Raw genomic sequence first — 23,416 nt, 5'->3', positions numbered from 1 at the left:
TGTGGTATAAATAACATTCTTTACCTTTCCTGGGTCAAAAGTGACTCTAAGACAATAGGAGGGTAAAAACAAAACAAAAAAACATTGAAATATATTATTCATTTGTTGTACTTAGAAAGCCAATAATTCAACACACAAAACTCACTGTAGTTGGCTCAAACTGTTTCATTGTTTTCAAGGATGAGGGGATGTCACGCAACCTGTCCATGTTGGCAACAACCTAATTTGGCTAGCTTCTACCAAATTACAGATACATATGCTTCAAAATATAATAAAGTTTAATTGGTTGCACAGCCTTTTGACATTAACAACAAAAGATACGAGAAGCATTTTCTCCTCTGTTTTAAAGGCTGATAAGCCTATTTATTTTGCTTTCTCTCTCTTTTTTTTCTCCCCAATTTGGAATGCCCAATTCCTAATGCGCTCTAAGTCCTCGTGGTGGCGTAGTGACTCGCCTAAATCCGGGTGGCAGAGGACGAATCTCAGTTGCCTCCGAGACCGTCAATCCGTGCATCTTGTCACGTGGCTTCTTCGTTATCGCGGAGACCTAGCACATGTGGAGGCTTCACACTATTCACCGCGGCATCCACGCACAACTCACCACGTGCCCCACCGAGAGCAAGAACCACATTATGGCGACCACGAGGAGGTTAACCCAACGTGATTCTACCCACCCTAGCAACCGGGCCAATTGGTTGCTTAGGTAGCCTGACTGGACTCACACAGCATGCCCTGGATTCGAACTTGTGACTCCAGGTGTGTTTATTTTGCTCTCTTAACTATGTCCGATTGTACGGTTACTTGCATTTTATTATTTTTCCCTGTTGTCAAAACAGACCTGCGCCCAACAAGTTAAGAACCACGGTATACAGCGTGCACACACAAAAAGTATCAAGCTCAGTTTAACAGAGCAAATCACGTGGTCAAGTTTCCAGTACAACTGTTTTCACAGAAGCACACAGGGCTTTTTTTTTGTTTGTTTTTTTAGAAATGACATTTGGATCAGGCAAGGGTCGTTTCTTAGACAAGAGCCCTGTTTTTGGTTAACAACATCTGTTGGCTGCCATTTGGAGAGAGCGGGAAGGCTGCAGATAACCAGGAGGCCTGAGATGGGAATCAGTATGGCCATTTACACCCGATGACAGACTCAGGTTGAGGGAGGGCAGGAGTCCAGACTTTTCATAGAGGAGAAGAACGAGGCCATGGCTGGGCAGGCTGAAATGACCTTAAAGTGGTAAGAGTTTTGGGAGAAACTGGGTGTATTGGTGTAAACTCCCACCCAAGCTCTGTCAGATAATAACATACTCAGACACACACACACACACCTTTATTCAGCACCTGGGCTCCAAAACGAACCCCAATTAGGTGCTCACCTTTGCGCTATCAAGACTCACCATCTCATTAGAGCAGCCAGATGCTCGAGCCAGAGGCCAACTCCTGCAGCCATCACCACCCACAAAGGTCATCTCTCTCTCTCTCTCTCTCTCACACACACACACACACACACACACACAAACGACACTCTATTGTAGGCTATGAGTGTATGCATACATGCTTAAAGCTGAATTGTATAATTTCTGCAACATTAGCGTCACCAAACAGAATTGGAAAAACTATCACTGTTTTCAAAAGGAATGCTTAAATGAGAAATAATCCTGTGAAATCAAAATGAAAAAGGGTTGCAAACTAGCAACAATTTTGACAACTGCTTAATGACGGATAGCACAAAACTCGACTTTTCCATTTGCTGAAGAAAATGTAAGTGGTGCTTGCAATTGTCAACCGTGCTGCCACGATCACAGTGTTGTGGGTAGTTGCCAGGGCATTGCTATGCAGTTGTAAAGGTTGTATAAGTGTTTTTAGCATGTTACTCTGTGGTTGCTACAGTGCTCTGGGTGGATGCTAGGTGCTTACTTCCTGGACCAAGTCAAAAGACAAAAGACCCGTTGCCATGTAGACATTCACGCCATCCACCGCGGCAACTACGTTCAACTCACCACGCGCCCCACTGTGAATGAACCACATTATGGTGACCATGAGGAGGTTACCCCATGTGACTCTACCCTCCCTAGCAACCGGGCCAATTTGGTTGCTTAGGGGACCTGGCTGGAGTCACTCAGCACGCCCTGGGATTCGAGCTAGAAAAATCCAGGGGTGGTGGCCAGCGTCTTTACCACTGAGCTACCGAGGCCCCCCCACACCAAAGTTTAATACTTACGGTCAGAGGTTTGTTCAAATGGCTTATGTTTTCCTCTTTTGTAAGTCACTTTGGATAAAAGCATCTGCCAAATGAATAAATGTAAATCCCTAACCCAAAGTATGAGCAACAGTAATAGTGATTTTTTGCCTTAGCAACCACCACTAAACGCTTTTGACTGCAGTTTGAAAACAGCATCAGAATTGTAATAAATAAATAAATAATAATAATAATAATACCACAAACTAACTGTTAACAGGTTAGAAGTACATTGATCTGCAGGAACACACACATTCCCTCTTCTGAACATGTAATCACTTCTGAAGTCAGATGACTTTTCCCTTGTAGTGACGCCATGTAAGGGACTCTTTATTTCTCAGTAATCTTATTACAGTTACTGTTCTTATAAAAAAAAGAAATTGTAACTTGTACTACATTTGCACTACCCATGTGTATGTGTGTATGTATGTATGTGTGTGTCTGTACGTATGTGTTTAATTATTTTTTATAATTATCTATATCTTGCTGCTGTTTTTGTATTGTTTTTGTGTTGTTGTACACTGGAAGCTCCTGTCACCCAGACAAATTCCTTGTATGTGTAAGCATACTTGGCAATAAAGCTGATTCTGATTCTGATTCTGATATTCATATTTAAATTAAGCAGGAGAAGTTAAAGTGATGGCACTCCCTTTCTGGATTGCACACATGCACACAATGATTGACATGCATGCACAATGTCTTTGAAGAAATGTAGTCTCTTTCTTACTGTTAAGAAGATGTTTTGTGAAATAGAAATACTTGGATATATTGGAATACAAGTCAAAGCACTTGACATGGAAACCTGGCCACATTATTCTATAGGCATATGTCCTACTTTGACGCATTTATTATAAAGTGCTCCCATGCTTTGGATGGCTAGAGTCCTGCACTTTTTCCAATTGCAGCATGCTCTGTGGTCTCTGCCGTTTTTCAAATGTGTTTTCTACTGCCACTGAGGAAGGTTCTCTGTGCCACAGTGCACACAATCAACTAATCAATTATAGTTTATTTGTTGACAACTATTTTTTACCATCAATTCTTAACAATTAGCTGTTGCAGACAAAGACATTGTCTAAAAACTCAGAACAGAATGCAGACAGCAGCTTCAAACCACAAATTATTCTCCATTTTAATGCTTTCACAGCAGGAGTCTGATGGGATTTTTTTCTGTTGGATAGGATCTTTAACAATTGTTGAACTGTTTAGAGGGTGCATATAAATCTTAAACAGTCTAAAGCCACTACACAATCAGACTGCAGAGTCACAAAATATTCAAACTTGGTTTGAATGTAAGCCAATGGCAAAAAAAGAGAGAAGACAACATAATCTTTCAGGGTTGATGTTTTCTAAAACACTGAGCGATTGAAAGCCATCTCATATATGTCAGTCCAGTCTTTTAGCCACTGTTATTTATTTTGGCTGTGTCTTCTCTCTCTCTCTCTCATAATGGAGTTGCAGCATTCTGTGATTCATGTCGCCCACAACACGCAGTGCCTCGGCCTCACTGGCCACTTAAACCGAGGGGGATGTGGTTGGACAAAAATAGACAGTCCATGCCGTGGAAAAGAGAGAGAAGGAAAGATATATGTCTTTCTAGAAACAGAGATTCATGTGTTTGTGGCTACAGCACACTGTAAATGTAACTGAAAGAAGCAGAGTGAAAAAAGAGAAAGGCCACGTGTTTACGCCTGGTATTAGGATCCATCTCAGGTGATCTAATTACAAGTGGTCATGCGAGTCACATGACCCTTTACACCTTGTAGTAACATGTATTTCAAATGTGTTTTTTGTAACAACTTGTGATTGGATTTCAAGGGTAGGGTCTCTGGTTTTGTGACTACACAAGCAACTTACTAAGTCAAAGTGACTGGGTTTCCATCTAAATGGTTTGCTTTTTTTTTTTTTTAAGCGCATTTCTAAAAATTTGACTAAAGAAAATAGGAACTGTTGCACATTTCCATCCACAGCATCATGCACATTATCTTGAGGGAGCCTGCCTTCTCATGATGGAACAGCTGAATGACCTCCTTGCTTCAAAGAGTTTTATTTGCAGAACTGGAGCTATTGTACCTTGTTTTATGAAAGGCTGCCAGGAAACGTCCCAGAATATGAGTAATATCTGTCATATAATATATAATATAATAATATGTCATATGTCTGTATACAGTATATATCTGTATAACAGGTTCACAGATGGGCATTTCTGATCACAAACTCTAAGAAATTACATTCAATTCTCCTATCTTTAAGTCATACAAGAAAACCTTGATATCATATCGCAACCTCAAAGCTGTTGATCCTACATCTTTCTCTGCCTCCATCTGTGCATTATCACTCGCTGATATTCAACTCTCATTTCCTTCTGAGATTCTCTGGAATTACAATTCTGTCATCTTAGATGCCCTTGAAGACCATGCCCCCACTAAAACTCGACTGGTGCCCGCCTCTCTCTCATCCCCTTGGTTTACACCCGAGCTTAGGGCCATGAAGAGAAGTGGTCGTCGCCTTGAGTGACTTTGAAGAAAAACAGGCCTCACTGTCCACTCTTTAGCTCTTTCTGAACACCTGCATAAATATAGAGCTGCTCTTAATGCAGCATGTTCAGTGTATTTTTCCTCTATCATAGATAATGCAAGCTGTCAACCTAAAGCTCTCTATACCACAGTCAACAAGCTAATTATCCTACCAGCTCAAGATGTTTCAGGCTCTGATGAACTCTGATGCTCTTTTCTTCACTTCTTTCAAAATAAAATTAATTCCATTTACCAAACCTTTTTTGCGAAAACACCAGAAACCCATCTTCATAGATTCTAACCTGAACACCCTCTCCACTATCTCTCCTACTTTACTCCCACTAGTCCATCTTCAGTCAGTGATTTAATTTTACAATCGAACTCCTCTACCTGTCAGCTTGACCCTGCTCCAACCCCTCTCCTTTCACACTGTCTGTCTGTCATTTCTAATCCAATTTCACATCTGATAAACACATAATTTCCTTCTGCCATTGTTACTTCTGATCTCAAAACTGCTGCAATCACACCAGTCCTTAAAATACCCAGCTTAGATCCATTTAACATCCTCAACTATCATCCAATTTCCAACCTGCCTTTCATCTCTAAACTCTTGGAAAAAGTTGTAGCTTCACAGTTACAATCACATGTAGCAGCCAATAATCTATATGACCCTTTTCAAGCTGGCTTTCGTCCATTTCACAGCACTGAAACAGCTCTCCTGAAGGTTGTTAATGATCGTTTCCTCTCTGCTGACTCTGAGTCCCTCAGTGTTCTGATCCTTCTTGATTTGAGCTCTGCTTTTGACAGTTTCTGCCACAACACTCTTCTCTCGCCTCTCAGATATTGGAATCACTGGCACAGCTCTGTCCTGGTTTTCTTCTTAACTCACTGACAGACAATATTTTATCTCCAAGAAGACATACAAATACCCTACTGCTCCTCTCACTCAGGGTCTGTTCTGGGTCCCCTTCTATTCATAATTTATATGCTGCCACTTGGTAAAATCATCCGTCGTCATGGTCTCCGTTACCACTGCTACACTGATGATACACAGATTTATACATCCACTCATTTTGATCCAATTCACTCAGTCAGTTCACTTACAGCCTGTATTAATGACATAAAATTTTGGTTAAACAGAAATTTTTGCAAATTGAATGTTGATAAAACAGAGATCTTGATTTTAGGACCACAAAAACTCACAAGAAATATTGATATTACTATAGAAATCACACCAAACCCTCCAAAACCATTAAGAATCTGGGCATCACTTTTTATCCATCTCTCACTTTTGAAGCTCATATCAGATCCATCACCAAAAATTCATTTTTCCAACTACGCATCATTGCTCGACTCCGACCCATGCTTAGTTCAAAGGATGCTGAATCACTAGTTCATGCATTCATAACATCACGTCTTGACTACTGCAACTGCCTCTTCATCAGCCTACCCGGTAAAAGCATTGCCAAATTGAAATATATCCAAAACTCCGCAGCTAGGGTTCTCACAAACACCAAGCGATCTGCACATATTACTCCTATTTTGTTAAGTCTTTACTGGTTGCCTGTCTCCTGTCATATTCAGTTCAAAATACTCCTTTTAACTTTCAAAGCTCTTCATGATCTGGCACCTCTCTACTTACGTGGTCTGATACATCCATATACAACATGACATTCTCTTCATTCTTCTGACTCCAGACTGCTCTCTATCCCTAGATTTCGCCTCTTGACTTTCGGTGGCAGATCCTTAAATGTAACTGCACCAAAAATGTGGAATTCACTCCCTATAACTCTCCATAACATTTCCTCCATCTCCATCTTCAAATTTCAGCTTATCATAAGCAAAACTTCTTTTCTCACAGTACTATCATTCTATTTCAGATTGCTGATAGTATGTATGTGTATGTATACAGAATCAGAATCAGAATCAGCTTTATTGCCAAGTATGCTTACACATACAAGGAATTTGTCTTGGTGACAGGAGCTTCCAGTGTACAACAATACAAAAACAGCAGCAAGACATTGATAATAATAAAAAATAAAAAATAATTATACACATACGTACATACACACTTTCACTTCACTTCACTTTTATTGTCACACAACCATATACACAAGTGCAAAAGTGGGTGAAAGTTTTGGGACACACAGACACACACATACATACGTACGTATATACACACATACACATACGTAGTGCAAATCTAATACAAATCTGTTATCTGTTATGTACAGTGCAAAATATAAATCTGTTATGTACAGTGTAAATGTTTTTTTTGTTTGGTTTTTTTTTTTCAGAGGAATGAAATGGCAGAAGAGGTTGGATGTGTTGGATAAATATAAAAAAGAATAAACTGTGTATTGCACATAGTTATTGCTCAATGGGGCAATTTAACTGTTCATGAGATGGACAGCCTGAGGGAAAAAACTGTTCCTGTGCCTGACGGTTCTGGTGCTCATAGAGTTCTGAAGCGTCGGCCAGAAGGCAACAGTTCAAAAAGGTAGTGGGCAGGGTGAGTGGGGTCCAGAGTGATTTTTCCAGCCTTTTTCCTCACTCTGGAAGTCTATAGTTCTTGAAGGGGGGGCAGGGGGCAACCAATAATCCTCTCAGCAGTCCGAACTGTCCTTTGTAGTCTTCTGATATCTGATTTTGTAGCTGAACCAAACAGACAGTTACTGAAGTGCAGAGGACAGACTCAATGACTGCTGAGTAGAACTGTATCAGCAGTGCCTGTGGCAGGTTGAACTTCCTCAGCTGGCAAAGGAAGTACAACCTCTGCTGGGCCTTTTTCACAATGGAGTTAATGTGTGTTTCCCACTTCAGGTCCTGTGAGATGGTAGTGCCCAGGAACCTGAATGACTCCACTGCTGCTACAGTGCTGTTTAGAATGTTGAGGGGGGACAGTGTTGGGGTGTTCCTCCTAAAGTCCACAATCATCTCCACCGTTTTGAGCATGTTCAGCTCAAGGTTGTTTTGACTGCACCAGACAGCCAGCTGTTTAACCTCCCTTCTGTGTGCAGACTCATTGTCATCTGAGGCCGATGACAGTGGTGTCGTCTGCAAACTTCAGGAGCTTGACAGAGGGGTCCTTGGCGATGCAGTCATTGGTGTAGAGGGAGAAGAGTAGTGGGGAGAGCACACATTCCTGGGGGGCACCAGTGCTGATTGTACAGGTGCTGGAAGTGAGTTTCTCCTGTCTCACAAGCTGCTGCCTGTTCGTCAGAGAGCTGGTAATTCACTGACAGATAGACATGGGAACAGAGAGTTGGTGTAATTTATTCTGGAGTATAGCTGGGATGATGGTGTTGAAAGCTGAACTGAAGTCCACAAAAAGAATCCTTGCATATGTCCCTGGTCTGTCCGGATGTTGCAGGATATGATGCAATCCCATGTTGACTGCATCATCCACAGAACTGTTTGCTCGATAAGCAAATTGAAGGGGATCTAGAAAGGGTCCAGTGATGTTCTTCAGGTGGGCCAACACCAGTCTCTTAAATGATTTCATAACCACAGATTTCATAAAGTAACAGTCAGTATCTGGTGTGGCCACCAGCTGCATTAAGTACTGCAGTGCATCTCCTCCTCATGGACTGTGCCAGATTTGCCAGTTCTTGCTGTGAGATGTTACCCCACTCTTCCACCAAGGCACTTGCAAGTTCCTGGACATTTTTGAGGGGAATGGCTCTAGCCCTCACCCTTCGATCCAACAGGTCCCAGATGTGCTCAGTAGGATTGAGATCCGGGCTCTTCGCTGGCCATGGCAGAAGACTGACATTCCTGTCTTGCAGGAAATCGCACACAGAACGATCAGTATGGCTGGTGGCAATGTCATGCTGGAGGGTCATGTCAGGATGAGCCTGCAGGAAGGGTACCACATGAGGGAGGAGGATGTCTTCCCTGTAACGCACAGCACTGAGATTGCCTGCAATGACAACAAGCTCAGTCCGATGATGCTGTGACACACCGCCCCAGACCATGATGGACCATCCACCTCCAAATCAATCCCGCTCCAGAGTACAGGCCTCGGTGTAACGCTTATTCCTTTGACGATAAACGTGAGTCTGACCATCACCCCTGGTGAGACAAAACCGTGACTCATCAGTGAAGAGTACATTTTGCCAGTCTTGTCTGGTCCAGCAAAGGTGGGTTTGTGCCCATAGGCAACGCTGTTGCCGGTGATGTCTGGTAAGGACCTCTGAGTCTGAGCACTGATGGAGTGATTGTGTGTTCCTGGTGTAACTCGGGCAGTTGTTGTTGCCATCCTGTACCTGTAACGCAGGTGTGATATTCGGATGTACCGATCCTGAGCAGTGTTGTTACACGTGGTCTGCCACCGCGAGGACGATCAGCTGTCCTTCCTGTCTCCCTGTAGCACTGTCTTAGGCGTCTCACAGTACGGACATTGCAATTTATTGCCCTGGCCACATCTGCAGTCCTCATGCCTCCATGCAGCATGCCTAAGGCACGTTCACGCAGATGAGCAGGGACCCTGGACATCTTTCTTTTGGTGTATTTCAGAGTCAGTAGAAAGGTCTCTTTAGTGTCCCAAGTTTTTATAACTGTGACCTTAATTGCCTACTGTCTGTAAGCTGTTAGTGTCTTAACAACCGTTCCACAGGTGCATGTTCATGAATTGTTTATGGTTCATTGAACAAGCATGGAAAACACTGTTTAAACCCTTTACAATAAAGATCTGTAAAGTTATTTGGATTTTTAAAAAATTATCTTTAAAATACAATGTCCTGAAAAAGGGACATTTCTTTTTTGCTGAGTTTATATGCATGTATAAATGTGTATATGTGTATGTATTAAGTGACTAGTTTTTTTTTTTTCCTAAGACCCTTTTTTCTTATAATTGAATGTACACTTATTGTAAAGCAACATTGAGCTTTTGGAAAGGCGCTATATAAATAAAACTTATTATTATTATTATTATTATATAAAACGTATTATACACAAGCAGGGTGTCTACATGAAGAAATTTCGTGAGAATCGGCCACATGGTGGTGCTATAATTAGCTAATTTGCGTTTTTGCTAATATCTCCAGAACCATACAGGCTAGAATAAAATTCTAAATCTTTTCTGAATCCATCAGTGCCCACAAATCATACAGTAACATGAATTTCCATTTCTGCAACAAATGTTTTCTACAACTTTTATTACAACTCATCCTAGGCCATTTGTCCGATTCGCACAAAACTTGGTATGTCATCTACAAATCCTCCTGACAAAAGTTGTTAAAAGAATTTTGATATGTCAAAATGTTCCGAAGATATAAACAAATAAGTTTTGGGGCATGGCCTAAAATGACTAATTAGCCTGTATCTTGTGAGCGCAATTTTCAAACTTAACAAAACTTTGTACAAATGAACAAGAGAATACTCTGAGGTAGCATGCCAAGTTTCATTCATTTTTTTATGCTGGGGGCGCAATAACTTAAGAAAATCCTAATTTTGCAACTGTTCTCAAAGCAATTGAAATGTCATGCCAAAACAGCTGTGTCCACAGCATCCACAAAATCTTTTCTGTCAAATTTGATAATTTTGGACATCTCATCATATGTGCATGGCCCCCGAAAATTGCCACTTGCGGCTATATTATTATATTTATAAGGGCTGAAATGGCTGCGATGCCCGTTCGCCACCAGCCTCCGTACACCCAGGAGCGACTGCCCTCAAAACTCATCTGCCATATTGTAAGGACATCTGTGGGTTAAACACTTCAGAATGTGAAGGGCTATGCTCGAAGAATTGTGTGGCGACATTTATGCTTTTTGGGATTTTACATTCCCTTTAGTGTGTAATATAGCTGTTTGTGCATGTAAAAGGTCTGCAAAGTTACAAAGCACAAAGTCCACGCCAAAGGGAGTTACTCTCTCCCACAGAAAACACTGCTCCTGAACTGCCTGAAACGCCTGGTTTGCAGTCCAGCCATTACTAACGTGACATAGCTACGTCACTATGTAACACATTTGTATAATGCCTGCCTCAGGAATGCACTGCTCAGGAAGCCTTGGAAGCTGAAACTCATTTTTGGTAAGGGGCATTATACAGTATGTCTACTGCAAGCTCTAAGCGGTTGACAAATCACAACAGACTGGGCCAGCTGACCAATCAGAGCGAACTGGGCTTTTCAGAAAGGGGGGCTTCAAAGAGACAGGAGCTACAACAGAGCATTTCAGACAGTGGGTGAAAAGAGGTGCTGCAGCAATGTACAGTATGACAAAAATAGTGTGTTTTTTGAACATTAAAGCATGTAAACCTATTCTAGTAGACCCCCAAAATAAAATTATGAACCTGTAAATGAGCATAATATGGGATCTTTAATCTATGAGAGAGTGATGTGGAGGAGGGCAGGGCTAGGCCGTGAGGACACACGCCTGGCCCTGAATCGAGCTAATCAGCTGGGAGGGGGTTAAAGACGAGCCGGAGGCGCCAGTTTGGGAGAGAGAGAGAGAGAGACGTACGTGGCCACGCTGCATGTGTGTCTGTCCTTATGTTTTATGTTGTTTTAAGTTCATTTATATCATTAATGTTTATGTTGACTGTTCAGCTGTTTCCCGCCGCTGCCTTGCCAATCCTTTTACTGTTACAGAGTGAAATTGTCTAATAACCCTCTCCATGTAGAATAAAACAAGCTTTTACAAGTTTTAAAAGCAAAATGTGTTTTAAACCATTTATGCACGTGTTATGGGTGTGCGTCATCGTATTTAGGGGTGCACCAATCGATCGGCCACCGATCTAAATCAGCTGATCTTTTTTGCAGCACGCAGGGAATTGCACATACACTGCTAATCTAATGAATGAGCACTTTCTCAGCCCTTGATGCATGACAGTGTGGCCTCTGGAGTGTGAACTGTTGTCAATTCTAAGTATTCACAATTTTAAACTTTCAGAGATGCTGTTATTCAGATGAATATGCAGGTTTGTTTTTAAAAATGTTTAAGAATTACATGTGTATTAATATTACGTTTTCTAGAATCATTACAGTAGTAATTCTGACTCACTGCACTTTGAGTACGGAGAGGATAAAGAGACTGCAAATGGGTATAAAAATGAATTCAACAAATAAACATGCATATACAAATCTGAGTACATGTGATGTAACGTGAGTGGTGACAATCAGACGATGTGTTGAGCGATAGAGACTGTTTGAGCAATCATAAGCACTTTCAGCTTCACTCTCTTTAAAATGCTCACTCACGGTGTCAATCAAACATGCACACTCTCCAGGTGCTCTCAATATGTCATCAGTCACTCATCTCAGTGCTATTCTGTGAGGATCCCAATTTAAATCAGATTAATGTTGGTCACATTACCAGTAATCATAGCCATTACATTTTAACCATAACGGCACTGCGTCTTCACTCATTTGCTTAATAATTAGTGATTAGTGATTTGTGTTACAGCAAAACGTTAAAGACAGTAAACAAAGCATAGATATGAATGATTTCTCACTGGAGCAGTTTTAGAGCTTGTAATGGATATATTTTTCTTATTTTTGAATGTATCTCTACTGTGTGTGATGCTCTCATGGTTTTTACTGCTTACCAGTATGTCACAATGACCTTTGATACTGACAACAGTGCTATTCAGAACTGTTTCAAAACAAATAAATGTTAGCAATTCACAATTAATGAAATTTTGGTAACTTTATAAAAAGGTTTCATTCCTTTAACATTAGTTAATGCATTAGGTATCATCAACAAACAATGAACAATATATTTTTACAGCCTTTATTAATTGTAATGTTAGTTAATAAAATTACAATTGTTCATTGTTAGTTCATAGTGCATTAACTAATGTTAACTAATACAACTTTTGATTTTAAAAATGTATTAATGTATGTTGTAACTTACATTAAGTTCATTAGTTCATGTTAACTACAGCAATGTTGTTAAATAATGTTAACAAATGGAACCTTTTTGTAAAGTGTTACCGTAATTTTACTGTGTGGGGCATAAACATTTAACTGCAGCACATAACTTGCAAAAGTGTGGCAAAGGGCACATTTAAAAAAATCTGTATCGGTATCGGCCGATCTTAGTGTTTAAAAAATAAAATTGGAGATTGGTATCGGCCTCAAATTTCCTGATCAGCCCACCACTAATAGTCTCCATCACCTTAATGCACATTTTAAAGTTGCATTCAGTATTTGTTTTTTTAATCATTACAAAAAAAAATCCTAAAAGAAATGAATACTAAATTTTAAACTTATGTATAAAATCATGAGCACCCACATGAAATGAAGACTACCTATTAGTACACTTATAAAAGCTTGTTTTATTCTACATGGAGAGGGTCCCCTCACATGACCAGCCAAAGCCAAATACTACTCACTTAATCTCAACAGCTGCCATGTTATTAGACACTTTCACTCTTTTTACATAAGCATTAGTGACTGAAAACTATTGCATTTCAATGATGCTGCATCTGGGCCACAAGGTGTCAGTGTAAGTCCATAACGACATCCTTAAAAAAAATAACTGAGTGCACCTTTAACTAATGCAAAATTAGAGAAAATCCACTTCTGCCTAGCGCATTAACTAATTAACTAATTAATTTTGAGAGTTCATTCGTACATCAAGCGTTTCTATTCAGGATTTCTAATGCGCTACTTCAAAATGCGCATTAAATAGTTGGATGGAAACCCATCTAGTGTTACTACATATTATGAATTGCAAAAAGTAAAATAAAATAAAAAATAATAAATTAATACAAAAATGCAGGACACAATTGCTAAAAACATACTTTTAAATACTAATCTTTCACATGACTTGTTGCACCACACTTTTCATTTCCCCCGTGAATGTGATGTTTCAAGCAGACCGCATGTTGTTTTTTAATCAAGCTCGTATATTAACTGTACTACTGTACCGGAAAAGTTCTGTTAAGTCTTGTTTGTGCATCATTGTATGTATGGCCTTAGGTACAGGTACAAAACCTGCACATTTAATCATTATTTTTCTTTAATTAACATCTTTGTTTTAGTGCAGCATATGATTGACAAGTGAGTAGGTGGTACTTTACTTTTGTCAGCGATGTATCAGGATGGATAAGCATTACCACTACAAATGTGAAGTGGTCACATGCGTTTTCCACTACGTACAGTTTAGGTTTGAGTGATCCGATTTAGAGGTCGACCAGTAGTGGATTTTGCCAATAAAGGTAACTAAGGTTGTGGAAAAGACCAATAACCGATTCATCAGCCGACAGTTTTTTAAAACCGATTTATAGAATGTTAAAAGAAAAACATTATTTTCTTACTATGACAAGCACAGTCATTGAGGCTAAAAGAGTCCAAAATTAATAAATTCCAAAAAGCAGTTTATTGTGCAACCAAAATCCCAATAATAGCCAGATAAATTATGATTTGGTGCATAACATGCGACTTTTAACTATAAACAAGCCCAGAATACACCAAGAACTCTTATTTTGTTCGTTACAATACTCTATGTAACTATTTACCAAATTAAGCATTTTATAGCCTATATCAGTGGTTCCCAAACTTGGGTTCTGGCAGGACTGGCTAGGGGTGCTGCGAAATCTCTGCTCTGTTAAATATTTTCATAGCCATATGTTAAAAGTACCAGCAGTACCGAGTACAGACTCAGTTCGGTACCTGCGTGCTGTTTGACTTCAGCCGGCTACGTTTAAATGCTCACATGCGTAGGTCTGTAAGTGCTTTATAGAGCGCTCATGGTGGTGAATGCAGCTGCGCTTCAAAATGCCCCTCTTGACACGATATTAATGTATACAAAGCCGTTCATGTATTACCAGTGTAAGCAGACGGGAAAAAAATCTGAGCAAAATATCTGATCTGTGCAATGTGTAAATGCAGCCTAATAGACCTTAATATTAATCAAACAACAATACTGACAAGTAAAAGAGAAAAGCACCCACTGTCCTTGGTTGGATAACTTCAGGAGCTTTAAGCCCAATACATTTCAATGACAGTTCTGCTTTTCAGTCAATCTCTGACTGTATCGAATCTGTATTAATGTATATATAATAATCACAGTAAAGATTGTCAATAATTTAAGTAGTTCTATTTTTCATTAGATTCCTTTATGTTTTTATTTCACAATATTTATTTTATTTTATCCTCTTTCCTCCCAATTTGTAATGCCCAATTCCCACTACTTACTAGGTCCTCGTGGTGGCGCGGTTATTCACCTCAATCCGGGTGGCGGAGGACAAGTCTCAGTTGCCTCCGCTTCTGAGACCGTCAATCCGCGCATCTTATCACATGTGGAGGCTCATGCTATTCGCCGTGATCCACGCACAACTTACCACGTGCCCCATCGAGAGTGAGAGCCACTAATCGTGACCACAAGGAGATTACCCCATGTGACTCTACCCTCCCTAGCAACTGGGCCAATTTGGTTGCTTAGGAGACCTGGCTGGAGTCACTCAGCACACCCTGGATTTGAACTCACGACTACAGGGGTGGTAGTCAGCGTCAATAGTCACTGAGCTACCCAGGCCCCATTTTACAATATTTTTAATTGCTGCTGTTACTTAAAACTTAAAGCACTGTTTACTCTGTTCTCTATATTATTACTCTTTTTAATGTTTCCAATCGCATATTGTTTTATTTATTTTTCAGTGGTTGGGGTGCTGTGGGGAAAAAAAAAAAAAGTTTGGGAACCACTGGCCTATATATTCATCACATGAAGAGTTCTGCATGTGTATATTTCACCTAATAAGGTTTATTGATAAGGAATAAAAAAGGTGAAAAAAAAACAAATTCGGTTACTATCGGCATAGGTTTTTGCCGATAACCAACAGTTCTAAAAGCAACTATCAGAAACGCTTAATCTGTAAAACCGATATATTGGTCTACCTCTAATCCGATTTCAATCGGATTCCAATCACAAAAAATTTTGGACCCCGTTTTCACTTGCATTTAGTAATCACCCGAAACGGATGTCAGTACCAGTTGTAAATGGATGAAACAGAGAGAGAAAATTGTGAGCATGGGACAAAGACAAAAACTCACCCATCTGCTCCACTATGTCTGGAGGAAAGACTCGAGAGGCGAAGGCCCGGCGGAAGATGTCCGAGAACTCCTTGTCCAAGCCTCCAATACCCATGCGCTCAAAGTTCCAGTCGGGGTTGATAATAGACTGGCGAGAGCCTCTGGTCTTTGCTTTTCCTTTGGGAAGAATGAACAAGAAAGTATCGGTTGCTGAGGAACACCAAAGAAACATTAAGGAAAACATCAGATTTACCCTTCCCTCATCAAAGTCATACTCTTCATGTCAATCTATGTGAAGAACAAAAAAGTTGATAGGAAGTGACAATTAGGTGAGACAGCTCTGAAGAAAACCCTCATTCTCTTTTAACCACGTGTTCTGACTGCCATCTTGTGGTATAGTTTGGTTGTTACACAATCTAAGCCCACTAAAGCCTATCTACCGTTGTGGTCAACTAGTGTTAAGAAAGCCCCTAATGATGTACTATTAGCAGCTGCCAATGGTGGAAAAACCACAATGAGTCCTTAGGTTACCAGAACTAAACCAAAAAAAAAAAACACAAAAAAAAATATAACAGAGAGTTTATAATGTGGTAACAAAATGCCTTGAAAGGTATATCAGGAACCTCCAATCTCAATATATACTGTAATTAAGCCCTTGTGATAGAGGATTAGATTCATCTGTTAGCTTAAGGAAGCTAACAACATCTTAAAAACTAACTATACAATGTACAGGTCCCACAGAATGACTCAATAATATATTTTTTTTCCTCTGGGTCACAATTAGCTAAAGACTGTACATATTGTACACTGCCTGGCCAAAAAAGAAGTCGCCGTTTGGATTTAAATAAGCAGATACTTAAGAGCCTATGATTGGATCATTATTGCAGTGATTAATATGTTTCAGCAGGCAACAATTCTTTTAACTCTAACTGATGCAGTGTGTAGCTTCTCATTTCTTAAACAACCATGTTGGAAGACGTGTCCCGTAGTTGTGAAAAAGATGTTACAGTGTTTCAGAAGGGGCAAATTACTGGCCTGCATTAAGCAAAGGAGATGGCTAAAATCACTTTAAGAACTGTCCAACGCATTATTAAAACCTGGAAGGATAGTGTTGAACCGTCAGCTTCGTAGAAGAAATGTGGTAGGAAAAAAATCTTGAATGATCGTGATCGGAGATCACTAAAAAGTCACACCGTAAAAAATCGACAGTACAACTCACGGCTATGTTTAATAGTGAAAGTAAGAGCATTTCCACACGCACAATGCGACGAGAACCTACATGATTGGGACTAAACAGCTGTGTGTTCACAAGAAAGCCACTTGTTAGTGCGGCTAATCAGAAAAAAAGACTTCAATTTGCTAGGGAGCATAAAGATTGGACTGTGGAGCAATGGAAAAAGGTCATGTGGTCTGATGAGTCCAGATTTACCCTATTCTAAAGCGATGGGCGCATCAGGGTAAGAAGGGAAGCGCATGAAGCGATGCACCCGTCATGCATAGTGCCCACTGTACAAGCCTCTGGTGACAGTGTTATGATCTGGGGTTGCTTCAGTTGGTCAGGTCTAGGCTCAGCAACGTTATGCGGCAATAAAATGAAGTCAGCTGACTACCTTAAAGTACTGAATGACCAGGTTATCCCATCAATGGATTTTTTCTTCCCTGACAGCACGGGCATATTCCAGGATGAAAATGCCAAGATTCATCGTGCTCAAATTGTGAAAGAGTGGTTCAGGGAGCATGAGGAATCATTTTCACACATGAACTGGCCACCACAGAGTCCTGACCTTAACCCCATTGAAAGTTTTTGGGATGTGCTGGAGAAGACTTTACGGAGTGGTTCGACTCTCCCGTCATCAATACAAGAAAATGAATGTAACTCTGGATGGAAATAAATGTTGTGACATTGCAAAAGGTTGTTGAAACAATGCCATGACGTATGCATGCCGTAATCAAAGCTAAAGGCGGTCCAACAAATATATTAGAAAGTATGCAACTTTTTTTTTTGGCCAGGAAGTGTATTTAGAAGTGTTCTGAAGACACATACTGAATGATCTGTAACGCATTATAATAACATATGTAAATAAGGAGCTACAGTATGTATGCATGTGTGTGTCACAATGGGTGTTTGCAAGGTAAACACTAACCAATCAAATTTAGAGATGAGTTCTCTGCTTTCTCAAAAATCACCTGACTGTTGCCGTGCAACAGACCAATCTCAATCTGAAAAAGGAAATGGAGACAAAGACAATTAAAGCAATTTTACTTTTGCACCTTTTTAAAACAGTGAAACATCAACTAGCGTTAGGCACCTTCTGTTTCTTGCTAGAGTTTTGCTCGCCCCTGAGGATGCTGGGATCCATGGCCTCAATATCTTTTATGACCAGCCCGAAAAGCTTATCACAGCAGCTGAAGACAAACTGTCAGAGAAACGATACAGACTATTTGCAAACTGTGCTGCTATACCCAAATGCTACAAAAAGTTTGTTTTATTTAAAAGAACAAAATGTTATAAGCAGCTAGCTGTCAGTCTGAACTAGGGCTTTGGGTCATTTCTTTAATGTCTTACCTGCTGGCTTATGCTAAAAGCCTGTGCGTTGAAAAACTGGATAAATTCAATGGCCATTTTATCCGAGTCGTAAGGGTTGCTGTCGATGCTCTTCTTCTGCAGGAAGTCAATCTCTAGAGTCATGGTTCCCACATACTGTCTTGACGGGTCAAAGTTGTACACGCTGACTGTAAGCAAGACAACAGACAGATGGAGGTAATAAGACAACTGTAACTATTGAGGGTTTTTGTTTGAGAAATTTGTTCTCTTGATTTGCAAAATAATTTAACGTTGACTTTTTGGAGAAGCAAATTTAATTAAATTCCTGATCAGCAGGCCAAAATAACTCCCTAAAGGAATAATGACTGCCCACCAGATCACTGATCCTTTATCCTCCTTCAATCCTACCAGGAAACAACCTCTACTTGCTGAGTTACAGCACTATTTGTAACCAGACGCTAATGGACCAATGAAATTCAGTGTTAATTCAGAGAATGGGTGTTCTTTATTGTCACAAGAATAACTGAAATAATGGGAAACAACTGAATACTGAAACTATACGTGTACCTTCCACATCCTGGTTTAGAGAAAGTCCAGCCCATTTCCTCTAAGACACAGAAAGCATATTAATGAGTCTCTATTATGTTGCAATTATACCAATATATGTGTATAATTCATTAGGGTTCTGTCATATACAGGTCAAACAATCCATACCCTTAGCTGAGGAAATTCATTCATAAAACAATGAAATAAAGCTATTATTTGGAAGATCACATTGCTAGAAGCCACACAAATACATTAGTGTCACTTTCTCTTGATAGATGGTCTTATTGTACAGCACATTAATGAAAAAGGTGCTAAAAGTTTCTCTAGTTTTGTGTTTCATTTCTTTGCTCCAGTCTCTTTTATCATAAAATATCACATCTTGCCATAAAGTGAGACCAGTGTGAGAAAGTTACTTTAGTACCTGGGAAGTCTCGCTGCTGTCATGTTAACAGATGAAGGAGAAGCAGGCAAAAACAGTGCAAGTGACAGATATTAAGAAAGAAGCATGCTGAAAGCTGAATGCAACAGTCCAACAACATGAAGCTCAAAACAAGAACCAATCCATACAAATGCATCTTTTCAGACTTGTTAAAAAATTTCAGAAGACAAATAACATATTGTGCAGTGTTATAATAGTTAACAAACACTACAACAAAAGCTAAATGAAAACATATGTTAACTGAAATAGAAATAAAAAAAACGAACATAATTGGAAAACCTGAATCTAAATGACATCTATATGACTACCAAACTAACTAAAATAAAAATGACCTGATTTAGATACAATGTACATTATGAAATTTGAAATCCTTAACTAGATAGCAATAACATTAGATGGCACTGAGAAAAATAACTACATAATTTAATTATATTTGTATAATTTAATTTCACATATTAATCATTCCAGTCATTAACTTAAGCAGCCTTAAAATACTTAAACTGAAAAATAAAATAAAATTAAAAATTTAACTGAAACTAGAAAAGGCACCAAAAAATAAAAAATAAACGGTATCACTTTATAATAAGGTTCTATTTGTTAACTTTAGTTAATGGATTAGGTATCATGAACAAACAATTAACAATCATTTTATAGCATTTATTAATCTTTGTTTAGGTTAGTTAAAAAAAAAAAACATTTGTTCTTTGTTAGTTCATAGTGCATTAACCAGCGTTAACATTAACCAACATTAATAAATGCTGTCAAATGATTGTTCATTGTTAGTTCATGTTAACTAATGTGTTTAACTAATGTTAACAAATGGAACCTTATTGTAAAGAGTTACCAACTAAAACTAACAGTCATATACTAAAAAAGACTAACTTAACTAAATTGAAAGCACAAAATGGAAAATAAAACAGAAATAAAAAATAAATGTGAAACTATAAAAACTTATTTAAAGGTATACTCAGTGCATATTGTGTGTCATGGCACTTTATGAAAGCTTTATGAGGAATGACACAATTTTGTACCTGAGGTAGACTGAATGCAATGGTTCCGGGGACCACACTTGGGTGGGTTTTCACTGTGAAAACAAACTTCTGAGTTGGTGTGATTTTAATGATCAAGTGCCTAGAGAGATGGTAAATAGAACAGCTGATTAGATACTTGAAAATTTCGATTATTTTTAGAGGTATACGTCTCTCGAGTACTCACTGTCCAGGTTTGAAGTCCTTCTCACTTGCAACCGCACAGTTGGTGAGAGACAGTTCTTCTGTCGGGCATCTTGCTGCTTGCATTAACTTTGCAGGAAAGAAGAAATAAAAACAAGGATAAGAGAAATGAAATTTCAGCTTAATAATAAACCCCAGTTAAACAGAAAAAAATACTCCAGACTTCAGTCCTGTAGGCTGTATTATTATTATTTTCCAAAGAAAAAAACGCTTCCTTTAGTAGTTTAGTCTATTAGTCTATTCACTAAAAGCATCCAGCCTAGATTTCAACACTTAACTCTTGTTCTCTGCTAAACGTTCTAGTTTCATCATGGCAGTCACTCACTGAATAAGGCATCATTACTTCTTCTGAAGCCTCTGTCAATATTCAGTCAATCAAACACTTTCAGCTCTCATCTCTCACATGAAGCAGGTTAACTACCGTAGTACTAAAGAACTACTGAACATATAGTAAAACTGTGTGATCTCACAGGATAACTTAAGGCCTGCATTAAACCTAATGAATGTAGTTTTACTGATGGTGCGAGGTGGACGCCAGACATTCTGAATCTTATGTAATCTCCTCAAACATACAGCTAAGCCTGTAATGCACATTATGCTGTTTAATACACTATACATCACTGTGTGTTTGCACCATCTTATCTTATTTCTATGGTTTGCACAGTATGGGTTATAATTCTGCAGGAATATTTTGTACTTAGTATTGATGGGAATATAAATGTGGGATAATGAAACAGATGAGATAATGGGCTGAAGTGCATTGGTTCTATGATGGTCTGGTGGGGTATAACAGCTCTCATATCATTATGATACACTGCAAAGACTATTGGTCACAGCGGCTGTCTGAAAACCTAGTGAGAGACCTACCTAAACATCATTATTGAGCATAACATGCATGTTCAAAAATGCTATCTAGGTAGCTCACTAGGATTTGAGACACTTAAATATAAGCAAATTTGTGATATTGACCATGTTACTACTCCTTTGTACAAAAGGATCAAAATTCCTTGCTTCCACCAAAGATGCTCTTTGGAACGTTCTCAAATCATGCTGGGATAACATGGACCATCAGGTTTTAAACAACTTGTGGAGTCCATGGCAGTAGAGTACATACTACGGGACATACTAGATACTAAGGGGGATCCTCAGCCACTACAACAGATACTAAGGCTACGTTCACACTGCAAGCCTTAGTGTTCAATTCGGATTTATTGCTCAGACATTATTTTTTAATGTGGCCAATATCAGATTCCAGTGTGAACTTGTCACAGTCCTGAACTGACCCGTATGCGCAAAAGAACATTAACAAAGACGTCACATGCAGCACCTGTCATACAGAAGTAAACATGGAGGCCACTGAAGTCAGCGTTTACACGTTCATTTATAAGGTGATGTGCAGCGAAAGCCAGCGGATTCGTGAGCAGGCGATAAGGATGACGAGGATGAGGAGAAAGAGAGCAACATTTTTAATTATGGCTTTTTGTGGAGCAATGGCTGCTACTTCTGTATGGAGGTGTGTGTGGTTTAACACCTCACCGTCCCTCCACTGACTACCTTCGCAGATGTCTTCCATATTCACCAAATGACCAAAGAACTGCCGTTCTTTGAATGGCAAATGTTTGGAATGACTACCGCCAGCGCACTGAGCGCAGAATTGTGACGAATGTCGATGTAGAGTGACGTAAAATTCGCATGAATTCCGATATGACTGTTCAGACTGAGGTCGCATTGCAAAAAATCAGACCGGTATCGGATTTAGGACCACATATGGAAGTGGCCCAAATCAGAATCGAAAAGATCAGATTCTCTGTGGTTTGTGCTGTTCATACTGGTATTAAAAGAACAGATCTGAGTCACATATGAGCAAAAAAATCAGATTTGGGCCACTCTGAATGTAGCCTAAGATACTGAGGGTGCATACTAGGTACTAAAACATTCTGAAACATTATAGAAATGTATACGTTTCAAACTGTTAGCCTGATAATATAATTTGAAATAAAAATTTAAAATGGAAGTCATTTCAGTAGCGTCCTCAGATATTGGACTCAACTGTGTGTTCATAGCTTTGAAATTACAGACTGATTGACATTCATAAGAACTGGTGACATGTTGTGTTTTTAATTGCATTTAAGAAGTTTGATGCTAATAAATCAGTTCCCTTGCGGTTTGCCACGGACAGTCCACTTGACTCTAAGGTATACATAATTCAGAAGCATTTCTTTATCATAACTTTAATTTACCTTTTGGTAAAATTATCTTTAGAAGAAGCCTTTATTTTTGTCACACATACAGTGAAAAAAATTTTCGCATATCCCAGCCAAGTTAGCTAGGGTCATAGCGCAGGGTCAGCCATGATTCGGCGCCCCTGGAGCAGTCAGGGTCAAGGACCTTGCCCAAGGGCCCAACAGCGGAATCTTAGCGGTGATGGGGCTTGAACCACCGACCTTCCGATCAGTAACCCAGAGCCTTAACCGCTGAGCCACCACTGCCCTTCTTGTGACAACTAAAATTACCGCATTAGAGGCTTTAAATGTTCAAGTGAATATTTGGTCAATATTGAATAAAGTTTTTGTTGTTGTTGTTGTTGTTGTTTTTTGTTTTTTGTTTTTTATCCTGTGAAAAGTCATAAGAAGTGATGTTGGAATCGTCTTCCGGTACTGAGTGCAGAGTATGAATGACGTGTACAGTGCAACCCTTGACAAACACAACGCGTATGAATGGAGCTCACATATGTGGACGCTGAGCAGAATACGTTTCTCGAAATGATTGGTAATTTAAGTGCATTTTTAAATCAAGTTTAATCAAAAAGCAATACTCACCCGGCCAGCCATCTTTGCGTTTATCAGGTGATCAAGCGTAATTCCGCAAGAGCGAAAGTTTGGGTGGATGCTGCCCCTAGCGGCGCTCTAAGATATGACATGTGC

General features: G+C 39.4%; 1 protein-coding gene across 2 annotated transcripts in view; it reads right to left on the bottom strand.

Annotated features, from left to right (window-relative positions):
* LOC127427489 (vesicle-fusing ATPase-like) overlaps nt 1-23,357 on the bottom strand; it is a 43,034-nt gene extending 19,677 nt beyond the window's left edge. For both annotated transcript variants that reach the window (XM_051675130.1, XM_051675131.1), the window contains exons 1-8: nt 23,312-23,357; nt 20,476-20,561; nt 20,292-20,391; nt 18,843-18,882; nt 18,297-18,463; nt 18,040-18,147; nt 17,875-17,950; nt 15,752-15,907 (exon numbers count right to left, since the gene is read on the bottom strand). In XM_051675130.1, the coding sequence (XP_051531090.1) occupies nt 15,752-15,907; nt 17,875-17,950; nt 18,040-18,147; nt 18,297-18,463; nt 18,843-18,882; nt 20,292-20,391; nt 20,476-20,561; nt 23,312-23,323 (745 nt within the window). In that variant the 5' untranslated portion in view covers nt 23,324-23,357. The remainder of the gene's footprint in view (nt 1-15,751; nt 15,908-17,874; nt 17,951-18,039; nt 18,148-18,296; nt 18,464-18,842; nt 18,883-20,291; nt 20,392-20,475; nt 20,562-23,311) is intronic.
* Between the last annotated feature and the right edge of the window lie 59 nt (nt 23,358-23,416).

The sequence above is a fragment of the Myxocyprinus asiaticus genome, chromosome 36, assembly GCF_019703515.2.
Source record: "Myxocyprinus asiaticus isolate MX2 ecotype Aquarium Trade chromosome 36, UBuf_Myxa_2, whole genome shotgun sequence".
Lineage (NCBI taxonomy): Eukaryota > Metazoa > Chordata > Actinopteri > Cypriniformes > Catostomidae > Myxocyprinus > Myxocyprinus asiaticus.
This window is presented reverse-complemented; position numbering and strand designations above follow the sequence as displayed.